Source organism: Ranitomeya imitator, chromosome 1, assembly GCF_032444005.1.
Source record: "Ranitomeya imitator isolate aRanImi1 chromosome 1, aRanImi1.pri, whole genome shotgun sequence".
Classification (NCBI taxonomy): Eukaryota; Metazoa; Chordata; class Amphibia; order Anura; family Dendrobatidae; genus Ranitomeya; species Ranitomeya imitator.
The window spans coordinates 720585612-720604847 of record NC_091282.1 but is presented as its reverse complement, the minus strand read 5'-3'; the positions used below and the strand labels follow the sequence as shown (position 1 = coordinate 720604847).

General features: G+C 44.3%; 1 protein-coding gene across 2 annotated transcripts in view; it reads left to right on the top strand.

The window, feature by feature from the left end:
- The window catches only part of CDIN1 (CDAN1 interacting nuclease 1), a 626145-nt gene that overhangs the window by 24068 nt on the left and 582841 nt on the right, over positions 1-19236 (top strand). For both annotated transcript variants that reach the window (XM_069732509.1, XM_069732508.1), the window contains exon 2: positions 4852-4954. In XM_069732509.1, the coding sequence (XP_069588610.1) occupies positions 4854-4954 (101 nt within the window). In that variant the 5' untranslated portion in view covers positions 4852-4853. The remainder of the gene's footprint in view (positions 1-4851; positions 4955-19236) is intronic.

The window sequence follows — 19236 nt, the reverse complement described above, 5'->3', positions numbered from 1 at the left end:
AATATACTACGTGACTGGGCAATATACTACGTGGGCTGTGCAATATACTACGTGACTGAGCAATATGCTCTGTGCTGTATACTACGTCGCTGGGCAATATACTACGTGGCTCTGTGTTGTATTCTACGTGACTGGGCAATATACTACGTGGCTGGGCAATATGCTCTGTGCTGTATACTACGTCGCTGGGCAATATACTACGTGGCTCTGTGTTGTATTCTACGTGGCTGGGCAATATGCTCTGTGCTGTATACTACGTCATTGGGCAATATACTACGTGACTGGGCAATATACTTCGTGGCCTGTGCAATATACTACGTGGCTGGGCAATATACTACGTGACTGGGCAATATACCACGTGGGCTGTGCAATGTACTACGTGGCTCTGTGCTGTATACTACGTCGTTTTAAACCTAACCCTTATCCCAATACACCCCTAACCCTAATCCCAACCCTAACCTTAACCCTAATCCCAAACGTAACCCTAATGCAACCCTAACCCTAATACCAACCCTAATCCAAACCCTAATCCCAACTCTAACCCTAATTTTAGCCCCAACCCTAACTTTAGCCCTAACCCTAAATTTAGCCCCAACCCTAACCCTAAATTTAACCCTAACCCTAGCCCTAAATTTAACCCCAACCCTAAGGCTACTTTCACACTTGCGTCGTGTGGCATCCGTCGCAATCCGTCGTTTTGGACAAAAAACGGATCCTGCAAATGTGCCCGCAGGATGCCTTTTTTTGCCCACAGACTTGTATTGCCGACGGATGGCCAAACGTCGCGTCCGTCATGCACTAAATCCGTTGTGTTTTGGTGGACCGCCATCACAAAAAAAACGTTCAATATAACTAACTTTTTTTGTACGTCGCGTCCGCCATTTCCGCGCATGCGTGGCCGTAACTCTGCCCCTTCCTCCCCAGGACATAGACTGGGCAGCGGATGAGTTGAAAAACTGCATCCGCTGCCCACGTTGTGCACAATTTTCACAACGTGCGTCGGTACATCGGGCTGACGCAAGTGTAAAAGAAGCCTAACCCTAGCCCCAACCCTAACCCTAATTTTAGCCCCAACTGCTCTCTCCTGCCGGCCGATGGCGGCAGATGGCGGGTGCACTGCGCATGCGTCCGCCATTTTCTTTCCTGATGAAGAAGCCGTCGGGCAGTAGAGGACGCAGGAGGACCCAGGGACAACAGTAAGTATAATAGGGTCCCCGAATCCCCCTATTTCTCTGTCCTCTGATGTGCGATCACATCAGAGGACAGAGAATGACAAATCGCTTTTTTTTTTTTTTTGCGACCGCCGGTAAACAGTTAATTACCGGCGATCGCAAAACAGGGGTCGGTAAAAACCGACCCCGATCATGTTCTTTGGGGTCTCGTCTACCCCCGGCAGCTGAGACCCCAAAGATCCTCCCGATGCCGGCTGGTGGGCGCACTGCGCCCGCCATCTTTTTGCCAGAAAAAGATGGCGGCACCCATCGGGAGCCACGAGAATCACCGAGGGAGACAGGTGAGTATCGGGGGGCTATCGGGGACCCCATTTCTCTGTCCTCTGATGTGCGATCACATCGGACGACAGAGAAATTAAAAGGGAAATTGCGGTTTTTTTTTTTGCGATCGCCGGTAAACTGTTAATTACCAGCGATTGCAACTCGGGTGTCGGTAAAACCCCCCCCCGAATCATGTTCTCTGGGGTCTCGGCTATCCCCGGCAACCGAGACCTCAGAGAAAATCCGACTCTGGGGGGCGCTATTCACTTTTTCCACAGCGATGTTAATTAACGGCGCTGTGGTTTAAGTACCCTTAACTGCCGCAGTTAAAAGGCGTATCGGCGGTCGTTAAGGGGTTGAGAAGGGAGGTTATAATCCCCACACGCTGTTCCTCACTCCCTGATGAACAAGGGCGGAGCCTGAAGTATAGTTTACAGGTTTCCTGAAAAAACAAAAATGTATCTCTCCCTCCAGAGAACCTGTCAGGAAGAGATACAGTATCTTGGGCTCTGGTTGAGCATGTACCTGGGCCGAAGCCCAAAACCCCACCAACTGCTGCAGCTGCTGCACCACCTCACCACGAAGCACCTTAAACTCATCAGTGAGGGTCTGAAGCAGTTGGGCAAAGCCCTGCATTTGAGCCATAGCTCACCAGAAAAAAAAAATGGGATGGTTGGCTATAATGTCACGCTGTGACTGTCCTGGTGTGACACGACCTGGCGGGTGGTCGGTCACAAAACGATGAAACACATAAGGGTACACCAGGGACACTTTAACAACGGTGGGCCCTGTCGGTAGGTAACGGGGAATGGGCACCTCCTGAACTCACCTGAGGCTGTGCCCTGATCTTGCTACCGTCCCTATTTGGGTTCTTTCAACCCGTCGCCGACCTGGATACCTAGTCCCTCACTTGCCCTGCTCTAATCCCTATATAGGGAACTGGCAGGTGAGAGAACTGGTCCCACTGCTGCACTAATACAACACTGGGAAAGTTACAAACAACAAAGGGACAAAGAAACAATAAACACCACACTTAGCTTTCTCTGCTGCAATGCACCGCACAGCAGAGTAAGGCACCAGGAATGAGTATTCAGCTGTAGAACAGCACTCAGCAAGCTCCTATTCCAGCAAGGTTGGTATCCAAAGGACCTGTATAACCAACAGTCAGCTGATGAACCAGGTGACCTTTTAAAGGAAGGTGGGAGTGGTCACCACCCACAACAGCAGTACAAGCTGCAATGGAATTACACCAGCGGCCACCGGGGAAAAACTGCATTAACCCCCGATGACCTGAAAGGAATAAAGGTCTAAATCTGAAGTTAACCAGATCTGCCACAGATCCAAGCATGAATTGTGACAAAATTTATATATATATATATATATATATATATATATATATATATATATATATATATATATATATATATATATATATATATATATATAAATATAAATCTTGAATAGAAAATCCCCTTCTGCAGGCAGGTGCTAGCGGTGGCACCTGTGCTGAAGCATGATCACATCTATAATGTGTATTTAACTCATTTCTTTGATGTTATTGCTAAATTCCTAAAAGAAAACAAAAAAAAAAACTTTTGTGAAAATGGCACTGGCCGTGCCTGCGCAGTTGCAGGCGCTCATAGCAATCTGGCAATGACAACCACAGAGGTCTGCTACAGACGGGGTCACCGAAGGATGGAATTAGTGACACGCTTCCTGTAAGCATGAGTTAAATGTCGCTGTCAGAGATTGACAGCGTCATTTAACTAGTTAACAACATCTGCTTGATTGCGTTTCCACTTGCGGCTGTTGCTGGTACATGCCAGCTGTTCCTGAAAAGGTGTGGGCTCAGCGATGGAGCCCGCACCAAAGAGGGGAAATCCGATATGTGCGTACTATTACAGCACATGTCAGAAAGGGATTAATTAGTAAAACGGCGTCGACCTGACACTGTAGGCAACTGTACACAATCCTGCTGACAGGTCTCCTTTAATATCTTTTTGAAGTTTTAGAACTCCATATTCTGTTACTGAGCTAATAAAGTCAATCTGTCATATTGTATGCACAGTTTCAACTGTTATAAAAAGAGAAGAAAGAAATTGCTCAGCACCAATATTAACACTAGAAACACAAAGTGTATATGTTTATGATAAAACTTGTAAATAAAGCGACAAATATTATTGAAACCAGAGCTGCCAATAATTAAGTGTATAAAGCTGCACACACAAACACATGGTCTGCCTGCATTCATACTGGAATGTATACCGTATATACTCGAGTATAAGCCGACCCGAGTATAAGCCGACCCCCCTAATTTTGCCACAAAAAACTGGGAAAACTTATTGACTCGAGTATAAGCCTAGGAAATGCAGCAGCTACCGGTGAATTTCAAAAATAAAAATAGATGCTCCATACCGTTCATTATTGCCCCATAGATGCTCCATATAAAGCTGTGCCACATATAATGCTCCATATTGTTCATTATTGCCCCATAGATGCTCCATAGAAAGCTTTGCCATATAGTGCTCTGCACTGTTCATTATTGCCCCATAAATGTGCCATATAAAACTGTGCTACCGGTATATATAATGCTGCGGCTGCTGCAATAAAAAAAATAAAAATGCCATACTCACCTCTCTTGCTTGCAGCTCCTCAGCATCCCGTCTCGGCGTCTCTCCGCACTGACTGATCAGGCAGAGGGCGGCGCGCACACTATACGTCATCACGCCCTCTGACCTGCACAATCACTGCAAGAGGACGCGAAGATGGAGCGGCGCCAGGCGGGTGGAACGTGGACAGGTGAATATGTAATACTTACCTGCTCCCGGCATCCCGCTCCTTCTCCCGGACAGCTGGTCTTCGGGTGCCGCAGCCTCTTCCTCTGTCAGCGGTCACTGGCACCGCTCATTAGAGGAATGAATATGCGGCTCCACCCCTATGGGAGTGGAGTCCATATTCATAAGTTTAATGAGCGGTCCCACGTGACCGCTGAACAGGGGAAGAGCTGCGGCACCGAAGACCGTGGGACGGGCAGGGGGAGCGCCAGGAGCACCGGGAGCAGGTAAGTATGCCTCAGACCTCTCTCCCCCTCACCCGCCGACCCCACCACCGACCGTGACTCGAGTATAAGCCAAGAGGGGCACTTTCAGCCCAAAAATTTGGGCTGAAAATCTCGGCTTATACTCGAGTGTATACGGTAATTAAAAACCTATACGTAATCATTTGATATTTATTTTGTAGGTGAAGCTTAGATAACATTTATGTTATGAACGAAGACTTGTGCACTGTTTTTACTGTTTTTTTTTTGTCACAAAATATCTTTTGATTGAAGCTTATCCCATGTTCCTCTTCACCACAGAGATGAAGCTCAGCAAAGCGCAGTATGATGAGATTGCCCTTTTCATTACTACTCTAAGGCCCACGAGGCAATGCATGAAGCAGCTGAAGGAGAGATTCCCCTGGTAAGTGTGTCCGATGACATCTGTTCATTAAAAGCCAGGCAATTACAGGCCAGTGAGCCTTACTTCTATACCAGGAAAGAATAATAATAATCTTTATTTTTATATAGCGCTAACATATTCCGCAGCGCTTTACAATTTTGCACACATTTTCATCGCTGTCCCCGATGGGGCTCACAATCTAAATTCCCTATCAGTATGTCTTTGGAATTGAACAAATTATTAAACCGTGTGTATGAAAGTACTTGGATAACAATACAGTAATTAACCAGAGCCAGCATGGATTTGTAGCAAACAAGTCATGACAGACTAATCTAATATACTTCTATGATGGCATCACTGACTGGGTGGATCAGGGAAATGCGGTAGATATAGCATATCTTCAATTCAGCAAAGCAATTGATAAAGTATCTCGTACTATCCTTATTGAAAAAATGGCCAAGTATGGGATTCACAAGGCTACGGTTAGGTGGATTCATAACTGGCTCAGTGATCGTATTCAAAGAGTATTGATAAATGGTTGCACAATCAATTGGAATAGCGTTTCAAGTGGAGTATCAGAAGGCTCTCTCTATGCCCCAGTGTACAACATTTTTATAAATCATCTAGATAAGGGAACTGAAGGTAAACTAATCAAATTTGGAGACGATACAAAGCTAGGAAGGATAGCTAACACTAGAGAAGACAGAGAAAGGATTCAGAAGGATCTAGATAAGTTTGAACAATTGGCAGTGACAAATAGAATGGTATTTAACATGGAGAAATGCAAGATTCTACATCTGGGCAAAAAAGAAGAAAATTAAATCTGCAGAATGGGAGGAATAGAACTAAGCAACAGCACATGTGAAAAAGACTTGGGTATACTACTAGATCACAGACTGCACATGAGTCAACAGTGTGATGCAGCAGCAAAAAAGGCAAACACAGTTCTAGGATGTATATACAAAAAAGGTTGCACTCTATCGTGCAAAAGCATGTCTAATATGAAATATATGAAATATGAATAGCAAAAAAGCCATTTTGCTATTCATATTTCATATATTTCATATTAGACATGCTTTTGCACGATAGAGCGCAACCTTTTTTGTATATTTATGTATGGAGGTAGCTGCTCCTGGTATGCACCTATTCACACTAGTTTGGATGTGCGAGTCTTTTTTTCTGTCATCACAGTTCTAGCATGTATTAAGAGACATAGAGTCTAGATCACATGAAGTAATTTTCCCCCTCTACCCCTCCTTGGTCAGTCAGAGACTGGATTAAGATTTCTGATGTAACAACTCATCTAATCTTGAATTAGATGAACTGTGGATTTGTTTCCCCATCCCATCCAAAACTGGTGTGGAAATACTAAAAATCAGGAAAGTTTTACACAGCTCTGCATTGTGCCAAAAAAAAGTGGAACTTTTTAACCTCTTTCCAACATTGGGAATAATAATAGTCTGCCCACGTCGGACTCCCTACCTTTGATGTGGGCTTTGGTGGTCAGCCCACATCTTTCCCGGCACATGTCAGCTGTTTTGAACAGCTGACATGTGCCCGGAACAGGCGCGGTTGGAATCGCAATCCACCCGCTGCTACTAACCCGTTAAAATGCCACCGGCAATTCTGAAAGTGGCCTTCAACATGCATTTCTGGCAATCGCGCCGGAACGTCGCCCACCAGTGACTGTCACGTGATCGCGAGTCACTGGTTGGTTGGCATGAAAACCAGAGGTCCCCTGGAGAACTCTATGGTTGTCATTGCCGGCTTGTGAGCGCCTCCCAGTGGTTGGCGCTCATTGCAAGTAAGTAATTCAGCTACATATAGGCGAACTGATCATCGCCTGTATGTAGTTGAGCGAATCGGGTTATGACAGCTTCTAGTCTCCCATGGAGACTATTGAAGCATGCCAAAAGTAAAAAAAAAAAAAAAAAAAAAAAACTTTAAAAAAAAAATTCAAATCACCCCCCTTTCGCCCCATTCAAAATGAAACAAAACAAAACAAAAAATCACGCATACACATATTCGCTCAATCTATCAATAAAAAAGTTTTAACATGATCGCTAAACGGCGTAGGTAGAAAAAAAGTCAAAATGCTAGAATTACGTTTTTTTGGTCGCCACAACATTGCATTAAAATGCAATAACGGGCGATCAAAAGATCGCATGTGCACCAAAATGGTATTAAAAAAGTCAGCTCGGCGTGCAAAAAATAAGCCCTCACTCAACCCGAGATCACGAAAAATGGAGACGCTACGAGTATCGGAAAATGGCACAATTTTTTTTTTTTTTAAACAAAGTTTGGAATTTTTTTCACCACTTAGGCTACGTTCACATTTGCGTTGTTGGGCGCAGCGTCGGCGACGCAACCAACAACGCATATACACAACGCAGCATTTTGTGACGCATGCGTTGTCATAAGATAGTAAAGATCAGGAAATTTGGCGCAGGGAAAATGCTACAAGTAGCGTTGTCTGCGCCCTGTCTTGTGCGTCAAAATGACGCATGCGTCGCAAAACGCATTACAACGCATACTGGCGCATGTCCATGCGCCCCCCATGTTAAAGATAGGGGCGCATGACGCATGCGTCGGTATCCGTCGCCGACGCTGCGCCCAACAACGCAAATGTGAGCGTAGCCTTAGATAAAAAAGAACCTAGACATGTTTGGTGTCTATGAACTCGTAATGACCTGGAGAACCATAATGTCAGTTTTAGCATTTAGTGAACCTTGTAAAAAAGCCAAACAAAAAACTGTGAGATTGCACTTTTTTCAATTTCACCGCACTTGGAATTTTTTTCCCGTTTTCTAGTAAACGACATGGTAAAACCAATGGTGCCGTTCAAAAGTACAACTTGTCCCGCAAAAAATAAGCCCTCACATGGCCATATTGATGGATAAATAAAAAAGTTATGGCTTTGAGAAGAAGGGGAGCAAAAAACCAAAACGCAAAACCGAAAATACCTCCGGTCATGAAGGGGTTAAAGCAAATTAATTCTGGCATAGTCACTATGATGAATCCATTCTATACTGTTTCATGTCACTTTGAATTTTTGCTGCCGATAGGTGCACACAGAAAAAAGTCTGTTATGGATCCACAGCATTACATGTAAATATTGCTGAGAATTTGCTGTGGGTGCTTTGTATAGGGTATAATTTGTGAAAGTCTACAGAAGGAATTAAAAGGGGTGTGCACATTTTGCACACTAAGCGGTGCAAGGATTCTCCGGTGTCGCCGCATGTAAGCACAAGTATGAAATTTTCTTTTGACCACATTCAGACTAGACATGTGCAGCCTCGATCAATATACTTGCATTAAGCGATGCTGCACACTTCTAGTCTGCATGTGGTCACATATATGTGTATGGGCTGGAGGAACTCCAAAGGTGAACCCACTGGACCATGACAGCGAACCTCCCTAGGGCGAGTAGACTTGGTGGACCACCCCCTATACAGGGAGCCTCAGGGGCAGGCCCAGGGAAGACTACTGCCATGGCAGCTGGTACCCAGGGACGGAGAGAATGTGAGCGGGAGCAAGGAAAGACAAGAGGGTAGAATGACACGGAATGAGCACGGGAAAACGGACAAGACTGCGATGCAGACAGTTACGGCTGAGACATAAGAACACGGAGAAGTAGGAGACACTGACAGGTTGAAACGGTGGGGTAACGGGAACACGGATGTGAAGACACTGGAACACGGACTGGATGGAGGCACAGGAAGACGGGCACTAGAAGAGAGCAAAGAGAAAGACAATGATAAGGACAATGGGCAGAGTAGCAAAGTAACACAGGTCACAGGGCAGAGCAGACAAGCTGAGGAAAGAGACTGCAGAGAGACGTGGAGCCGGAATCGCTTGAAAAAATACAAATGACAGTCAGGCACTGTCAGGAGGAAGAGGCGGACTGATAAACAGAGCGGCGGAGTACCTTCCGGGTCAGGGTCCTCCAGGAGCATAGAGGGAGCTGGAAGGAGCGGCCGAGATCAGGACGGGAAGCGTGCGCGTGCGCCGCTGAAGCCAGTGCACGCGCGCATCTGACGGAGAGCAGCAGACTTCGGGGGATGAGCAGGAGCGCACCGGTATGCCGCAGGACGGTAAGTATAGCGGGAGTCGGAAGGAAGCGGCGAGAGAGTTGGCGGCATGACAGTATGCAAATCATATACTAGCAGAATCCTTCGCAGCATGCAGTGCACGCAGTGTGAGGATTCACAAGTCTGCAGTCACATACAGGCCGGCATACAGGTCGGCAAACTCCTTTAACTTTCTACTGAGTTAATATCTGCACTCCTTGTATTTTGTCTGCAACACTTAGAAAACTTACCCACTTTGCTGCAGATTTTTTGCACACAAGTCCGGAAAGTAAATCTGCAGCATCTGCTACTTGTGAACACACCCTAACATTTCATGGCTGTCATTGTAAAAAATTTTTTATTTCAATGCTACTTTGCAAAGCAAAAATCTTTTTTAGTTTGTCATATCTGCAGTTGAAGCAGAAGGGTTAACAGCGAGGCTCGGCATTTTAAGTGTTCTTATGCAGATTGCACCCAATGGCTAGTGCTTTTGTTGAGGTAGCCACTCTGGCAGGGCTCAGACACTATGAAAGCGATGGGTTATGTGCTCCGTGATAATCTCCGAGCTGCAGAGTGAAACTCTTCTCTGTTCTGCTGCCAGAAAAATGTTGGCATCGGCTGAGCTTGTGTTTGCTCATCTAGAGTATTTGAAGAGGAAGCTAATATCATGTAGCATTAGCTTGCACTTCAGGGTCCATTTAGCTAAGCTGGCAAACGGGCCAAGCCTATACCAGTAACTAAAAGGTGCATGAGGGAGTCAGTGTGGTTTTCCTGGCATAACGAGCTGCTTGGTTGTAATTATCAAATTGGGAGCTATTCGCGGCTAACGGCCTCCGAGCCGACATTGGAATGTGATACAAAGGGAGGAGAGGATGACATCCGCTTGCTGTTTGTGTCTTCATTCTTGTACTAGCCAAAAATAATTGCAATAGTAAAAGTAACTGTTGTCGAATAGAAACCAGTAACCATCATCTCACTGACTATAAATTCTTAATTAGTTTTTGCATTTTGCCATTTTTAGGTTTTCCTTTGCAATCAAAAGAAAGAGATTTGGAAGTCCTTTTTGCTTGTGGCCGCAATGCCTTAATTTTTGCCAAATGTATCAGTGTTACATCTTTAGGTATAACGCCTCTGTCTTGAGAGGTTTATAGATTTAGGGAGATTAGGGCACGGGGGGGGGGGGGGCATCGGAGCACTGGGAGGGGGCATCGGAGCACGGGGCGGTGGGATTGGAGCACGGGGGGGGCGGGATCGGAGCACGGGGGGGGGGGGGGCAGCCACACTCCGCCCACGCACTTCCGCCCGCTTCCCCGCACTTCCTGCTGCAGCGGTTCGGCACCACAAACCGCAGTAAAACCCGCAGATATTTTTTTCATCTGCGGGTTTTACTGCGGGTTTGACCTCACAATGGAGGTCAATGGGTGCAGAACCGCTGCGGCTCCGAAAAAAGAAGTGACATGGTACTTCTTTTTTCCCGCAGCTATTCAGCGCGTTTTTTTTTTTTGATTTTCCGCATTGTGGGCACAGCAGTTCCTGTTTTCCATAGAGTACAATGTAATGTACCCTGCATGGAAAACAGCTGCGGACCCGCAGCGGGAAAATCGCGGCAATTCCGCATGAAAAAAAGGATCGTGTGAACATGGCCTTATACTTACCCGGCGTCCCGGTGTCCGTCCGGCCGTCTTCTCCCTGGGCGCCGCCATCTTGCAAAATGGCGGGCGCATGCGCAGTGCGCCCGCCGAATCTGCCGGCCGGCAGATTCGTTCCAAAGTGCATTTTGATCACTGAGATAGGTTATATCTCAGTGATCAAAATAAAAAAAAAATAGTAAATGACACCCCCCCCCCCCCCTTTGTCACCCCCATAGGTAGGGACAATAAAAAAAAATTAAGAATTTTTTTTTTTTTCCACTAAGGTTAGAATAGGGTTAGGGGTGGGGTTAGGGGTAGTGGTACGGTTAGGGGTAGGGAGGGTATTTTCAGCCATTTTAACTGCATAGAAAACTGCATAAAAAAAGGATCAAAAAACGCATCAAAAAAGGACCAAAAAAAGGACCTGCGTTTTCTGCCAAGAGCGGGAAGGATGGAAATCAGGAACGTGTGAACATTCCTTTGCAATCAAAAGAAAGAAATTTGGAAGTCCTTTTTGCTTGTGGCCGCAATGCCTTAATTTTTGCCAAATGTATCAGTGTTACATCTTTAGGTATAACACCTCTGTCTTGAGAGGTTTATAGATTTATTGTTTGTCTGGATTTACTTGTTTACTTATAAGCTTCTTTTTATTTTCTATGCACATGTTGTTGCATGTTTGCGATCCTTGAACAGTCATGTCAGGGTGCATACTGCTGTGCGAGATGTCTGCATTGTGTACATTTAGAAGGTACTGGATGGAAATGAATGGCTGGCAACACTGAGATCCATAGGTATTATGGAAAGGAGTTTGCTGCTCACTGAGCAGGTGCTTGCTGGCTTAGAGGAGAGGATGGTAACATTTAGCTACTGGACAGTGAGGCAGCCAGCTATGTGGCAGAAAACTGGGTAGAGGGAAAAGTGTCAAGGAGGCTAGTCCTGATCTGGCACAATCAACGAGTTTGCCAAGTTGGCGGATGAGGGGGGTGTCAGCACAGGGGTAGCACTGCTGCAGCAACACTTGACTTCTACATCATGGGTCAGGTTTATAGATTACTGGGAGGGGTTTGTAAGGACCCCAGCAGTCATAGTATACATTGGCACCAATGACATCGGTATAGATACGTACATGGAAGGTCCTTAAGAATGATTTCAGGGCTTTAGGGTAAAAGCTTAAAAGGGCTGTCCTGACTTTTCACAAAAGTCTGCAGTACCTCTGTGTGACTGCAGATTTGTGAATCCTCATATCACTTGTAGTACGTCCATCTGGCCACATTCCGACTAGACGTACGCGGCCTCACTCAATACAAATGAATTGCATGGAGTGACTGAAAACATTTGTGAAAACCCTGTAGAAACCTTTTAGAGGGAATCTGTTGGTATGATCAAGCCTCCTAAATTGTATATATGATCATGGAGGTTCTAGGAAGCTGAATAAAATGACACATTGATATCTGCGATTCGATGCCTTATTTCTGAGCAATCCACATTTTTCTTAAAATGTAAATGAGCTGTTTAGATATTTGGGCCGGACATAGATCTCTCTGAGAATCTGCCTCCAGAGCTTATTATAAATGAAAAAGGCCGTTATCAGTGTGAGACATGTAATGTCTGGTCTCATAACACAGCTCTTCAATGAGATCAGAACTAACACAGTACAGCAGAACTGAACTCATTACAAACACATTTGCAGCAGCTGTCCTCTCTTTGCTTTAGCTTCCATCTCACAGGCAGCCAGTTTTGGGGAAGAGCAGTACATCAGAGCTGACAGCACTGTGAGAGGACTGCTACTGTAATGTTTGCAATGAGACAAGGTTCACTTCTGCTGCACTGTGTTAGCTCTGCTGTGCTCTGTTAGATGTGTTGTACTCTGTTAGCTCTGCTGTACTCTGTTAGCTCTGCTGTACTCTGTTAGCTCTGCTGTACTCTGTTAGCTCTGCTGTACTCTGTTAGCTGTGTTGTACTTTTAGCTCTTCTGTACTGTACTAACTCGATTCTTACTGCAGAGCTGTGTGTAATTTAGGGCCACATAAAGAAAAATTTTAGAAAGCAATGAATGAATACGGTAAAAAAACAAACAGTTTTTAGTACTTTGTATGGAAAAATGGATAGTGCCATTCAAAATTACAACTCGTTCCATAGACAAAAAGTACTGTTATGGTTGTGCCAATTGAAAAATATAAAATGTATGGCTGCTGGAGACTGGGGAGGAAAAAATGTAAGCCATAAAAAAAAGGATTAAAAGGGTTGTCTAGGCTTGTGACAAAAGTCTTCAGGTATGCTATATGACTACAGACTGTTGAATCATGATAGTGTAAGGTGTCCCAATTCCATGATATTGCCAATGCAAGAATACGGTCACGTGAATATGTATGGAGGTTGAATGCTAACAGTCATGCGCTGACTAAAAACTCCTCCAGCTTCTCTCACTTCCCTTCTATGGAGAGAAGCCAAATTTGTCTAGTCTGGCATAAATCGGTTTTTGAAAGGTCGCAAAGTTTTTGAGCGACTCAGAGTTGCACAAAGACCTGTGACTTTGGCAATTTTATGTCAGTTTCTCCCATAGTGGCAGGGCCTGGTCGCGATGGGGGGTGTAATTCATGACGAGCGTTGTCTGACCTAAAGCCAGAAATTTTACTCCAGTCGTTGACTAGATTTGGGGTGAAGCAGACACCACTTGTCATACACGCCTGATTCACTAAGAGGTGTGCGCCTGTTAATAAATCAAGCGCGTCTGAGTACAGCATGCCCCTTAATCAGGACCTGTGTGAACAAAGCCGGCCTCGATGAATCATGGGCCAATATTCAACAACACCTAATGGAGAGACTTTTTTTGCATTTTATAAATTTGGCTTAGATTCATTTACATAACTAAATGTGCCCACTTTGCCACACGTTTCTAATGTGGCGAGAGCAGTGTATACATTTAATATATGCCATTTTTTTGTGCAAAATCTATGATGAAACTGCCCACAAAGGATTAGCCCCATCACAATTTAAATTTGCACATTTTTTTTCTGTACCATACCTTCCAAAAGCTGTGTTCACATGCAGTGTTTTTCTCCATGTTTTTCTTTTGCAGCTACCTAATCTTTTTTTTTTTTGCTACCTTATTTGAGAGCATCATAGTGTAGAGAGCGAGAGATCCGGATTCCAGCGATGTATCACTTACTGGGCTGCTTGCTCTAGTTTAGGAAATTATCACCAGAGGACTAGTAAACCTGCTGCCAGGTAGTCCTCCGTATTCATAAGCTCAGAATAACCCCACCACTGATTGGCTGCTTTGTGTGTACACAAGCAGAAAGCTGCCAATCAGTAGTGTGGGCGGGGTTATACAGAGCTCAGCATTTAGGGAAATGGTAAATCTCAGGTAAAACTGTGATTTTATCAAAACTGTAGCAAGCAGCCTAGTGATGCTGAATAGCAAAAACCTGGAGACCGATTCCCTTTATGCCAGAGAATGTCATAAATTTTGACTTCTATCTGCACCTGCTCATAAGAGGTAGAATTTCCTGACCTTAAAACAGTCTAAGGCCATAGACTATGTTTTGTTCCTACTGTGTGTTTTGTGCTAATAATCTGCCATGATTACCAGTTACAGCTATGTGAATTTTATATAAACTCTTGACCACTGTGCATTTAATGACGCTGTTGAACTGTGTGGTTTTTAGGTGCATTTTTCCTTGTAAGTTTTTGTGAGGAGCCTAAAAAAATGCATATAAAAAACGCTGTTGAATTTCTAAGTTTAGACTGTTTCTGTACTATAAAAAATCACATAAAAAAGCTTCAAATCTGCATGAAAAACACATAAAAAAGGGACAAAACACTGCAAAAAAAACAAAAAAACCCATCAAAGTCACAATAATCATAGTACGTTGCTATTGTGTATTTTGGTGCAGAGTAAAACACTTCTGAAAAAAAAAGAAATGATGATCTTTTTCATTATGCTAAGTTCCCATGATGAGCTTTGGTGAGTTTTTCATGTTGCAGATTTTGTTCAGTATTTTTGCATCCATTAAGTAAGGTATGTTACTTGCATTTTTCAAAAATACGTACCATCAAAAACTCACCGAAAACACATTATCCAAACCTTGCCTTAGAGTAAATATACATGCCAGTCTTGATAAATCTGCCCTAATATCTTTCAGTGTTGTGCTTGTATTTCGCTAGATTAGTGGGAGTCTTACCACTGACATTCCGTTAGTCCTGGGGAGAAGAGCGCTGTCTGGGTACTAGGTGGATTTACTATCATACATGGATTTAATGGCTTCTGGTCCTTCCTCTTGGGTAGAAATGTTTTTTTTTTTGTAAATTGTGGACCCATGGATTGATTGATTCCATGACTTTGAGCATTTGGAGTTCAAAAACTTACTTTCAGTAAAATCTAATAGGATTATATACTAGAGGAGGACATGATAAACATTAGAATTGACAAATTTGTCTCCTAACCACAGAACATCTCATTGTTTCCAGTATCACCATCCAGCATTGTAACTTTTCCATGGTTGTTGCACAGCGTTCTATTATCTTCAATGAAACAACTATAATGAAATATATCAATGTGTATCTCTGTATCGTACATGAACTCAGAATGGCCCATGTCAATTACTTTGTGAATGCCTCTGTCCTAAGGGAGCGGAATTCCAGACCAAGTTGATTTCACTTTGGACAAGTCACTTTGTCACGTTACACTGAATTAGATTGTATACTCCTTAGGGTACAGATCCAGGCTCTCACTTTGCTATTAGTCTCTGCCTCCATTTCTTCACTTTGGCAATCCGTAGCATAGCATCGGTGGTAACTTGGGTATTGTTCTTTTCCACACTTCTCATTGACTCCAAATTAGGAGGAGCTGACGGGAGGCATCCATCATTCGCTAGCCAGGCTGCTATGTGTGTGAGGACCACTCACTTAGTAAATACTTGCCTCCTACTGAGAGAAGCATCTAATGGCAGCACGTCTGTAAGTGGCCTGTCACAGTCAATGCCTCCATGCCATAGAAATGGCATTTTTAATATTTCTTCCAACAGAAAGAAAGATAATTGACTTTGTTGTTTTTTTCCTAGCTGGAAGGTTTTAACTCTTCTTTTTCCTTGAAAAAACAAAACAAACAAAAACGTACGGTACGTACCATGGATACCAATAGTAATGTTCTTGGCTTAATTTACCTATTTATCAGTACTAGTTGGCCTGTGCGAAATTTTCGCACATCGGTTGTCAGGGGCGCAGGTAATTTAGAAAAATTAAGCTGGTCAAATGTAAATGTATTTAATGAAATGATGAACAAAGATAGGTATGTGTGTCACTGACATACTGTATATATGTGTGTATGTGTATGTATATATATATATATATATATATATATATCTACTATATAATTGTCTAAGGGCCACTTCCGTCTTTCTGTCTTTCCTTCTGTCTGTCACGGATATTCATTGGTCGCGGCCTATGTCTGTCATGGAATCCAAGTCGCTCATTGGTCTTGCCAGCTGCCTGTCATGGCTGCCGCGACCAATCAGCGACAGCCACAGTCCAATTAGTCCCTCCCTACTCCCCTGCAGTCAGTGCCCGGTGCCCGCTCCATACTCCCCGCAGTCACCGCTCACACAGGGTTAATGCCAGTGGTAACGGACCGCGTTATGCCGCGGGTAACTCACTCCGTTACCGCCGTTATTAACCCTATGTGACCAAGTTTTTACTATTGATGCTGCCTATGCAGCGTCAATAGTAAAAAGATCTAATGTTAAAAATAATTAAAAAAATAAAAGAATCATTATATACTCACCTTTCGCGACGCTCCGGTGACCGCTCCATGCAAGCGGCAGGTTCCGGTACTAAGGATGGTATGCGACAAGGACCTGCCATGACGTCACGGTCATGTGCCGCGACCTCATCACAGGTCCTGCGCAAGAAGGACCTGCCATGATGTCATGGTCATGTGGCCATGACTTCACGGTCATGTGACCGCGACGTCATCACACCTTGGGACCGGAAACTGCCGCGTGCACCGCACACAGGCGACAGAACTACAAGGGGCCCTTGGATCGGAAGGTGAGTATATGTTTATTTTTTAACCTGTGACATACGTGGCTGGGCAATATACTACGTGGCTGGGCAATATACTACGTGGCTGGGCAATATACTATGTGGACATGCATATTCTAGAATACCCGATGCGTTAGAATCGGGCCACCATCTAGTATATATATATATTTTTTTCACGAATATTTGAGCCCTTGGATCCATTATATGTCCATTTTGCAAGCCGGCGAGAAAATCTCGCCATACGGATGTCATACAGATGTCATGCGGATGATTACATGCAAGAAAATCGCATCCTCGCACTGCACACGGATGACATACAGATCACTGTTCAGGGAAAATTTCTGCGATTCTCGTCCGTGTAAAACAGAACGATTTTTTTTATACTTTGTGTGTGACTCCAGCCTAAAGGAGATCCCACAACATTAAACATAATGGTATTTTACTTACTGAAGGGTAGATGAGCTAAGCCCACCAGCATCAGGGGCTTATCTACAGCATTCTGTAATGCTGTAGATAAGCCCCCGATGTATCCTGAAGGATGAGAAAAAGAGGTTAGATTATAGTCAACCAGGGGTGTTCCCACTGCGGTCCGGTCCGATGGGCGTCACAATCCGGGGCCTCCCATCTTCTTGCGATAACGTCCTCTTCTTGTATTCACGCTGCGGCTACGGCGCAGGCGTACTTTGTCTGCCCTGATGAGGGTAGAGCAAAGTACTGCAGTGCGCAGGCCCGGGAAAGGTCAGAGAGGCCGGAGCCGCAGCGTGAAGACAAGAAGAGGACGTCATCCTATGAAGATGGGAGGCCCTGGACCGGACCGTGACGCCCATCGTACCGGGACCGCCCTTGGGTGAGTATAATCTAACCTCTTTTTCTCATCTTTCACGATACATTGGGGGCTTATCTACAGCATTACAGAATGCTGTAGAAATGCCCCTGATGCTGGTGGGCTTAGCTCATCTACGATTTTGGGGGTGACAGGTTCCCTTTAATCATCTATTGGTCACTTATCCGGTGCATAGGTGATACCTTTACATAGTCAGAATAACCCTTTAAGGTAGCCATACACATATAATAGCTGTTAGGTACTACATTATTTGGTTGACAGCTATCCCTTTCAATCTCTGACACACACATGCATGCTCAGTTTTGCCAAGTGGGAATGTGTCCTGAGTCAGGAGAACGGAGTAAGCCACTGCTTGACAAATCTGGCTACAGCTTATTTCTGCTGAGAACAAAAGGTCAGGCATGTTAATATTCAACATGCCTGACCATTTTTTTTCTTTTTCCTTGATGAAGGCTGAACGATTGCCATCGGAACAGCCAACTAAAATAAGCATGTCTGTCTGACTATAGCATAATACAGGGGTCCAACACACTCAGCCCACTTGGCAATTTCTTACCGCCCGCTATCGGCCATGCTGGCAGTGCGTCTTTAAATGTACTTGGTGCTGTTTTGGCTGCATCACAGAATAGCAGACGTGCAGTGTGGTGAATGACGTCATGCTGCGCGCATGACGCTGTAAGTACTCGCCTCTGAGGATATCCAAGCTACAGGGCCAGACGGGATATAAACTGCATCGGAAGTGGTAAGCCTTGTTTGCTTTGACCATCATTCTGTATAGCCATCATACTGTACATTGGGCCGTGTGTTTGAGATACACCACTCATGGCAATGCAACGCCATTTACTTGTATGACTTCATGTTGTAGCAAGTACACAAAGAGAACTTTGGCCACAAGATGTCTGGCGGTGCCAAAGTTTCCATGTAGCCCCGTCTAAATTTAACAATGTGTCCCCAGACTCCATTTTAGTTTGAGACTCCTGGTCTATTGCGTATGGCTACCTTTACAGACAAAGGCTGAGTCATTGTATTTTGGGCATGATGAGAATATATGGTACATTTTGCCTGGATTTACAGATTTACAGCAGTACTATCCACCGTGGCCCTCAACAATTTTGCATTCATGGTCAGTCCCTTTGATCTAGTATAAGGGGTAATTCACTAGTTCACGATCTTATTAGTGTAGGTCCTGTGATATTGGCTTGTACAGTTAAGTGTCAATGCAGAGAGCCCCTCTTTATTGGCGAATATCCCCTGGTGGCACAGAAATGAAAGATTCGTTCTCGACATATTTTGGCATATTCGGTTATTGAAACGTTCTGCTCGTGGGGTGATGAGTGCCCATGGACTCCGGCTGGGGGCACCGATGGGAAGGCAGGCCAGTTTCTAGACGGTGCTTATGTTCTTGGCTCATTTTTGTGACCACTGTTAAATATTAAATGACTTAATTGATTTTGCTCTCTCTTTAAGCACTGGCAGTTACACTTAAGTACATAAAGAGCGCACTTCTAACTAGATTTGCCAGTAACATCTGCTGAGGGAGTACGGCATTGATCCACGCAGAATAATGTCTCACATGAGTTGTGAGTTTTGATGTCCAACTGATGTATTGTTGTGACTATTACTTTTTCAATTAAATCATTTTTATTGTCCTGGATGTCACACCTACTAAACCAAAAATAATTTGTGTTTTTACTACAATTTCAATGCTCCTGGCAG